Source organism: Protobothrops mucrosquamatus, unplaced genomic scaffold (assembly GCF_001527695.2).
Source record: "Protobothrops mucrosquamatus isolate PMUCROS unplaced genomic scaffold, P.Mucros_1.0 scaffold1057, whole genome shotgun sequence".
Lineage (NCBI taxonomy): Eukaryota > Metazoa > Chordata > Lepidosauria > Squamata > Viperidae > Protobothrops > Protobothrops mucrosquamatus.
Genome location: NW_015387289.1, coordinates 501,392 through 509,955, shown reverse-complemented (window position 1 = coordinate 509,955; position 8,564 = coordinate 501,392). Strand labels below are relative to the sequence as shown.

At 36.4% G+C, this 8,564-nt stretch overlaps 1 protein-coding gene across 1 annotated transcript in view; it reads left to right on the top strand.

Moving 5' to 3' along the window:
• Positions 1 to 401: 401 nt before the first annotated feature.
• The window catches only part of ZNF804A (zinc finger protein 804A), a 232,099-nt gene continuing 223,936 nt past the window's right edge, over positions 402 to 8,564 (top strand). Inside the window, exon 1 of the mRNA XM_015820083.1 lies at positions 402 to 512. Coding sequence (XP_015675569.1) covers positions 402 to 512 — 111 coding nt within the window. The remainder of the gene's footprint in view (positions 513 to 8,564) is intronic.

The following is an 8,564-nucleotide window of genomic DNA, read 5'->3' as shown; positions in this document are numbered from 1 at the left end:
CCCCCTTCTTCCTCCTTTGGCTGCTGCCTGCTCTGCGCTGACAGAAAGAGGCTGTGATAAATGCCCGCCGGCTCCTGCTGTAGCTAAGCTTGCCGGCCGACGGTCGATCTGGCTCCCCGCCTTGAGAAAAAAAGGAGGGGAGAGTTAAGCTGCTGCTGCTGCTCCTGCTCCTGCTGCTACCACCGCCGCTTTACTTGGAGACAACAGTCGGAGAGAGAGCAGTACATGCCCCTGTGTGTAGCTTGGTTTCCCCCCGGATCGACCAGCTCCTTCGCCGCTCCCCGGTCTCAGCCAAGCCGGCCAGTCCAAACGGCTACCCCTCTCCCGGCGCCTTGCAGCCTGCCTGGTCTGGCGCCCTCGGGGTGTATGGGAACAGCGGCAGCCCGCGAGGCCGCTGCTCCATGGAGTGTTATTACATTGTCATCAGCTCCGCGCATCTCAGCAATGGGCACTTTCGCAACATCAAGGGAGTTTTCCGAGGTCCCCTCAGCAAAAACGGCACCAAAACTCTGGTAAGGTGTTTGTTTTCCTTCCCTCCGTTTCTCTCCCTCTCCCCCGCTGCCCGCCGCCCCCTTTCGTCCTTTTTACAACATCTTCGCCTGGAGTACTCGGGATTCAGCACTCCAGAAACCTGGACAGTTCAGAGCGGTGCGCTTTCCTAGAGAGTCTGGCTCGGTTTCTTGGAGATTTCTGTTTCTTTTTTTTTTTTTTTTCCACCCCAAAGAAGAAAAATGCTAGTTTGTACACGGATTTTCTTCTCGGATTATTTCTGTTTCTATAGGTTCTTTCTACAGAAAGAATCTTTGATTTGGGGCTAGGGTATGGTAACCCAGTGGGCTCTTCAGTGGCGTTAAAAGAAACACCGGGTCCATTCCTGCCCTCCTACTCCTGAAAAGTAGAGTGCTGAATAAGCTATAAATCTCTCTCGTAGAGAAGAGCTTGCATTCTGGGGCTGCTTTGGTGAACATCGACGCTTGTCCAGTATAAATTAAGGGGTCAAGTGGTATTCAGAGAATAAAGGAAAATAACAAAATGGGGTTCTTGGCCAGATGGTTATTCAAGAATTATGATGGGTGGAAGTTCAAAACATTCTTTTTTTTCATTTTGCACAGTTGATCACAATGGGGAGATTGAAAACTGCTTCCATATTTTCTCACAAGGGAATTATTTTGATGTTTGTTAAGGTGTTTTTAGGACTCTGCTTCCACATCCTCTTACTGGGGGGGGGGCAGCAAGAGATATTTGACACCACCCTGAAGACTTACGTACATTACATTATTCTGATAACCAGAGTGAGACGACTCTACCGGACTTTAGTCTTCCCTGTCTTCTCTGGGGTTAGATTTACCCACCACCCCTATATAAGTACAACGGTTTGTTCAATAAAACATACGAGAAACTTCACGGGTCTTGTTTGTTGACGTTAATGGGAAAGAAATCCTCAAAATTTGTTGGCTTTTTTTCTCAATAAAACACTTAGAAACTTCAATAGAACAGATATAGGAATTAAGTTGTGGACTTCAGAGGGGAGAGAGAAAATGCAGGAAGGAACCCAGTTCAACCATCTGCCTAAAACCCAGAGACCCATTGCTGGCCAGGGATGACATTATCAGCATGGTCTGCTTCCATGAAGGCCGATGGTCAATTCATATCTCAGATATGTAGAGAGATCCTTTAGAAGTTCCATAATGCTGGTACAGATTTGAAAGTAAGGTAGAACAATTTTGCTTTCTCATCACTTTTTCATTCTGAAAGTTTCTATAAGAACAAACTATAGGGAAATGCAATGCATATCTCACAGGAAGATTCTTATAAGGTTTACTAATATTTGTTATATAAATACAGTGATTAAGAAAGCTTGTAAATTATAAATAATTATCAATAATGTTAACAAGTTTGTGTGTGTGAATTACATGTATGGTTTTCTGCACCCTAGATATTTCAAATTCTTTCCAGCAATGTTATCTACATTAAATTATCTTTCACTCACGTTTTATCTAATGGACATAAATGAAATCTATCAGGAGGGCTGTGTGTATGTGTATGCATGGACACAAGTATTAATTAAAACTAAATGGTACAAAACTTGCCAAATTGACCATTAACTCTTAAGAGAAGCAATGCAGGAATGATCCAGTATTTACATTTTGCTGCATTTTGTAATTCTCTACCTAATTTCATTTAGACTATGCCAGACTTGACCATCTTTAGTATCTTATTCATTCATCATGAATTTGTACATGATTTGTACAGTTAATACAATTCCATTTCTTTATGACTGTGATTATCCTATCCATAGTTATTCAATAGGAGGCCCCTATAAAGCCACTGGTGTGTATCTCCTAGTAAATATTTCAAGTACCTCAGGCTAAAGTGAGCTCAAACTCCAAGTATCTATTGATAAATTCATTAGAGGGTCAATTATTGTGGCTGTTATTTTCATCAACCTATATGGAAATTATACTTCATACAATAGTGGAGGTTTGTACCATCAAATTGGCATGTATCTGGATGTTATTCTGAAAGTTATATTTGAATTCTGTTGAAATCGGTATAGTGTCACATAGATCACATTCTAAACACATCTATTTTCTTCTGCAAAGCTAATGAAACTTCAGTAGTCACTTGCTTTTGGCATAACTGGGAGCAATTTTATTTTTTAAATCTATTTAGCATATATTTAGAAATGAAATCAATAATTGAATCCAAGAATGTTATTTTCTGACTTTATCTAGGTTAATGCCTACATTTGACTTAGTATTGGATTTTTTTGGGGGTAGGAGACTTAACATTTTATTGAAAGTGGTATAGCAAACTTTTTGAAAGATAATGGTAGTGAATTAATGTAGTCTAATGTTCTCAAAAAGAAGAAATAGAGAATAAATGAAATTTTATTTCCCAGAGCTTGAAAGTGGTTAAAGTTATGTAATGCAGAAAATCTTATAAAGTATGAGGGATTTTCAGTGAGAAAATATATATAAACTATGCAACTTTGAGAATACATTGGTTTTTTTCTGTTTTATATAATAGAATGAGTTTGGCTTAAAAAAAAAACTAGACCCAAAATAAAAAGTAGAAAACTTGCTCAATAAATGAGAACAAATGAGATATAATCTATTTTTTTTAAAAAAAAATCTAATCTGCCTAAATTTGCATATTAAAATAAGCCAAAACTTTGTTTGTTGTTTTAGATGATTCATATTCCATCAGGCCTCATTTTAGAAGATGCTTTTCATTTCATGTGAGGAAGAAGACAGAATGTCTTTTGAGTCAGTCCTTCCACTCAGGGGATAATTTAACAAAACTTTTATTAAAGATAATTACAGATTCTAACATGCACTCTGATTAATATAGAGCACTAATTTTTTTTTTAAAAAATCATACATTTTTTAAAGGTAAAATGTATTCGAGTCAAGCTTGACTCCCAGTACCTGCATCCATGATGTTTCTTTGGCTCCAGTTGCAGTCCAAAATGAAGAATATAATTTGAATTTGAAACAGACTGATAACCAGCATTAAAAACCCAGTTTTAAGGAACACTTTTGTGAGACATGGATTATTCAGACAATTAGCCATTTTTTTCAGAGTCTATGGGTTAGCTTCCATTAGGTTTTACCTGAAAGGGTTAAGGAATTCCATTCCACTGTGCACACATTGCACAAATGACTTGCTCAAGCAGAAATACTTAATGACATCTGCGCAATAGAATCAATTTTAAACTGTCAGCATCACAATGTTTTGCTGGTCAGCATCACAAGTCAATAAGTTGCTAGAAAACATCAATACTGGATGCACCAGTGTTATGGTGTTTTAAATAATAATTTGAAACGTAAGGAAAGGGCTCTCAATAATTTCAAATAAAAGTTTTTCTCTCCCCCCCTTTTCTTTTTCCTGTCTTGTATTTGTGCAATTTATTTCCTTGACCAAAAGGGGCCACTGCTGAGCAGCTTATCACCTGCTCTTCAGCTCCCTTTTTTCTTCTTTTAAGCAATGTTGCTATGTAAGAGATGTAAAGGAATGGGTTTGAATGGTCAAATGATAATGGATAAAAAAAAAGCAAAGTTCAAGTATTATATAATATATTTTCCCCAATCCTATAAATAGAAAGAAAGGCATATGATCCTGGAATCGATGGGTAAGTCCTGAAAATACAGCAGCTGAGCATTACATTGGAAGAATAAAACAAAATGTGCAAACATAGACATAACTATTTTTGAAAAGCATAATGTGAATAACACAAGAATTTCAGCTCTCATGGGAAATAGACATGTTTGTATGAAGTGATTGCAACACAGAGAACAAAGAACCTGGCCGTGTAAGAGACAGTACCTGTAAGATTAATATGAAAGACATTTGAGACTAAAAAAAAAAAATCTGGTTTAAGAAAATGACATGTAAATACTGCACTAAAAAAGCAAAAGAGCTGAAAGAAAGGAGTTAGAAAAACAGAATAAGCTGACAGAAATCAAATTTTTAAGAGCTCCGTACTGTATATGTTTACTCAGAAGTAAATATTGATTTCAAAGAGACTCCTTGATAAATGGGAATAGGTTTGCAGTCTAAAGGTGTATGACATTGTATGCAAACATTAGGATGTAGATAGTTTTGTGTTACAAGACTAGAGTTCTGTATACATGTAACTAAGCAGGAAAGAGCAAGAAATGGGAGGAGATGTCCCCTAAATAACATCGCTATTGACTGTCTCACCATTGACACTGTCTGTATTTACAGCCAAGATATTGCAGTGGAGTTTGGACTGGACAAATGTGCCACGCTCGCCTTCAAATGGGGGGGGGAGGGATAGTGAAAACTATTGCAAAGGGCAGCTTTACTTGGAAGAGCTTACATTCTGCAATGATATCTTTAATACCATTAAGCATCAACATCTGCCTGTCAGAGGTCTTTGAGAAAAACTCAATAGGTAGATAAAAATGCCAAATCCAGCCTAAACATCTGGCTGACTGTGCAACCAAACATAAATATTTCCCCATAGGAATTAAACAATAGTTAGAAATGTGTCAAGGGATTTTCATTTTATAGAACCTTCCAAAACTTTAAATGTTTGGAAGGGTGATTTATAAAATAGAAAAAAATGGTGGCACGAAGTTGAATCTGTGAAGAGAGCAATCAGAATTAGAGTAACTGGACTTTCAAATAGTTTGAAAACTCTTCCTGGCCATACTATACATACCCTGTAGCTGTCCATTAATAGAGTAGAAACATCAAATTTGGGCTAGCAATCTCAGTACAGCTACTAAGATTTCCCCATTATCTCCTGTTTTTCCTTCTAACTGAAATTATTAAATTTTGAAGTAAGAATTTCTGCATCCAGGACCAGGACTTTTTTTTTTTTTAAGAATAGTGTCCTTTTATAAGAAAAAAATTCTAAAAGCATCAATTAGTTCCCTGAAAACTTCAGTTAGGATTATTTTGCAGCTTTAAGACTTGTCTTTTTTTTTTTAAGATTCAATGAACTAGAATGGTGGTAGTATTTAAAACTTCTTGAATCTCCCATCATTCGTTAATACTCACCTAATAGGCTTTCTTAAAAGATTTAAGGGTAGTTACAAGAATGTCTTGAAAGCTCTTATAGTCCATTTCTGCAGTAGTTATTCCAGGTTTCTTAGTAAAATTATGTGGCCATAGTGTATCTATGTATATTAAAGTGGGTTAAATATGATTATTGCACGTGTAAGAAAAACAGTGCATCTTTGTGCTTATTGTTTATACATATTGCAACACAGATTCATCCTATTTCATGACACCACATTTGTCTCTTCAAGTACAATCATATTCATACTTTTAACCTGATTGTAAAATCTGGCTATCATTGAGAAACAATGATTTCAAAAAAATCAGGATGTGGCAATTACAACAGCAGCTTTTGGACAATTATACAGGGAACATAAAGACCCTCAAGAATAAGAAGTTAACAATTCAACCAATCATATTTCCACTTTGTTGTCTTTAATTGTTTAAGTGGGTAAGTTGCTACTGAAATACGGTGTTGTTTCCTTCACTAGAGCTGAGCTCAGCAGATAATCAAATGTTTATGGTTTTTTTCAATGTTGTTTTACTTAGTTTTACTTTTACCCCTTGACTGGAGTTGGGGAACCTTATGGCCCCTCAGACAGTACTGATACTCCAGTGTCCAACATTGTCAGTGACATGTGCAAGGCCCATATTCTCCATCTCTGTTTTAAATCCTCCAAGGATTAAAAATAATTTCTAAAAATCTCAAGGAAAAGTTTCCTTGAAGTCATTTTAAAAACCCATTTATCCTATTCTATGTTAAGAGTGTTTCTGTTGATGCTTGGACTGCATATGTTTAAAGTAAATTCCACAAATGTTCACATATAATACCTTCCCACATTGGTCTTATTTGAATTGTATTAAACCTTCACATTAGTTGACCTGACTTTAAGAGCAGTCCAGGTACATAAATTCAACATATTTCCGTCAATTTACAGAATGCGTGGCATATGCATAATCCAATTTTGCTGCTGCTAGAAGAGTATCTCGGGCAACCAGTGAGGCTGGATTGAAGAAACATATTGCTTTTTGGTATCTGTTGGAGGTGGAAGTGAAAACCTTATGGAGTGTCAGCATATGTTGTTGGCAGCACAGTATGCAGTAGTAATAAGGGGAAAGAACATAACACATTTTATGCTGACTGGTTATTTCTTAACTGATAATACAGATTTTGTGGAATTCCCATTTCTTCAGCCCTCTATGTGTCATATATCAGGCTGAGGAAAATGTATTTTAATAAAAATGGTTATTAGAATGGGGTAGGGGGAAATTTGAAAAAAAGGGGGGGGGAATAGAAAAGGAGTCAATATATCTTTTTCCAGAAAATCCTGACATCTAAAATCCTTTGGATTCTAAAGGTCTTAATTTTAATTAAACTTGCCTAGAATGAGACTGCGTATAGATTTATAAATATTTTTTTATATTTTAAAAACTGTTTTATGATACTTAGTGCTTCATAAAATAGAAATGATGCTTACATGGATTCCATGTTTAAATAGGTCCATAATCCAAATATAAAGCCAATATTGTATAAAAGGTACAGTTGATTTTATTTCTCCATTCTGGCTGTTTCTGAATCGTATACAAAAACAGCATAAAGAAATCAAGCATAAATAATAGCCTAAAATGGAAACATATAGTTTTTAGTTTCATGTATGATTGTTTTTTTTATTATAACAGAGAATATTTTTTTAATATAGCCATTTCAGATATAAGTATGAGTAAATAAAAAGAAATACTGTACTGAATATGTAGGTTTCTGTGCCAAAGGAGAAAGGCTTGGATTTCTGCATTCACCTTGAAGGTGTAAATTAAGTACAATGACATGAAATTGGCAGAGAGATGCTTCATAAAGTAAAAGGAAATTTAGCTTGGTCATCGAAGTTATTCAGAATAACTCTGGCTTTGTCCTCCTAATAACGTCTACTTAGTGATACTTTCTCATTATTTTTATTGCTATAAGATTCATGAAAATTAATAACTTTTGTAAAAGTAATAGAACTATATCAACATCATTTTTATCTGAGAGTTTAGGACAGCAATTAAAAAAAATCAGCAGCAACTAACAGCAGATGGAGGAGGGGGATCTGATCTGGAGGAAGAGCAGGAAAGTCCAACAATTTGCTAAGTTCAATGAAAAAAATAATAATGGGATCTCCAATACATACTGTATATAGATAATATTAATCCAATTCAGCTAGTAGATAATTTTGTGTATAGGAATTGCTGTTCATATGGTGATCAGTTCAGTATGGAAATCTCTGATGGATCCTGGTCTGAATCTGTCCTAAAGAGAGAATTGAACAATCTCTTATAGATTTGAGCCATAATTTCAGATTTCCCATTTTTCCCCACCAAAAATAAATTATTATAATACAGGTAATCCTTGACTTATAACAATTAATTTAGTGATTGTTCAAAATTAGAACAGCACTGAAAAAAGTGATTTATGACCTTTTTCACACTTATGACTGTTGCGATATCTCCATGGTCACAGGATCAAAATTCAGACTCTTGGCAACTGACTCACATATATAAAATGGTTGCAAGGTCCTGGGAGTCATGTGATCAGCTTTTGTGACCTTCTGACAAGAAAAGTCAATGGGGAAGCCAGATTCGCTTAACAACCATGTAACTAACTTAACAACTGCAGTGAATCACTTAATAACTGTGGCAAGAAAGGTTGTAAAATAGGATAAAACTCATTTAACAACTGTTTCACTTAGCAATTGAAATTTTGGGCTCAGTTGTCATAAGTGGAGGATTGTCTACATTAAAAATTGAAAAGGATTCATTCTAGCAGCACTATCCCCCTTCATGCTGTGGGATGGAAGCCACCCCAATGATGCCCTTGACGTGATGGCCCGGTGTCTGGAGGCCGTACGGGTCTGGATGGGGAGAAACAGACTCAGGCTCAACCCTTCCAAGACGGAGTGGCTGTGGTTGCCGGCTCCAAGGTATGGTCAGCTGACTCCATCGCTGACTATAGGGGGCGAAATTTTGGCTCCCTCGGAGAGGGTACGCAATCTGGG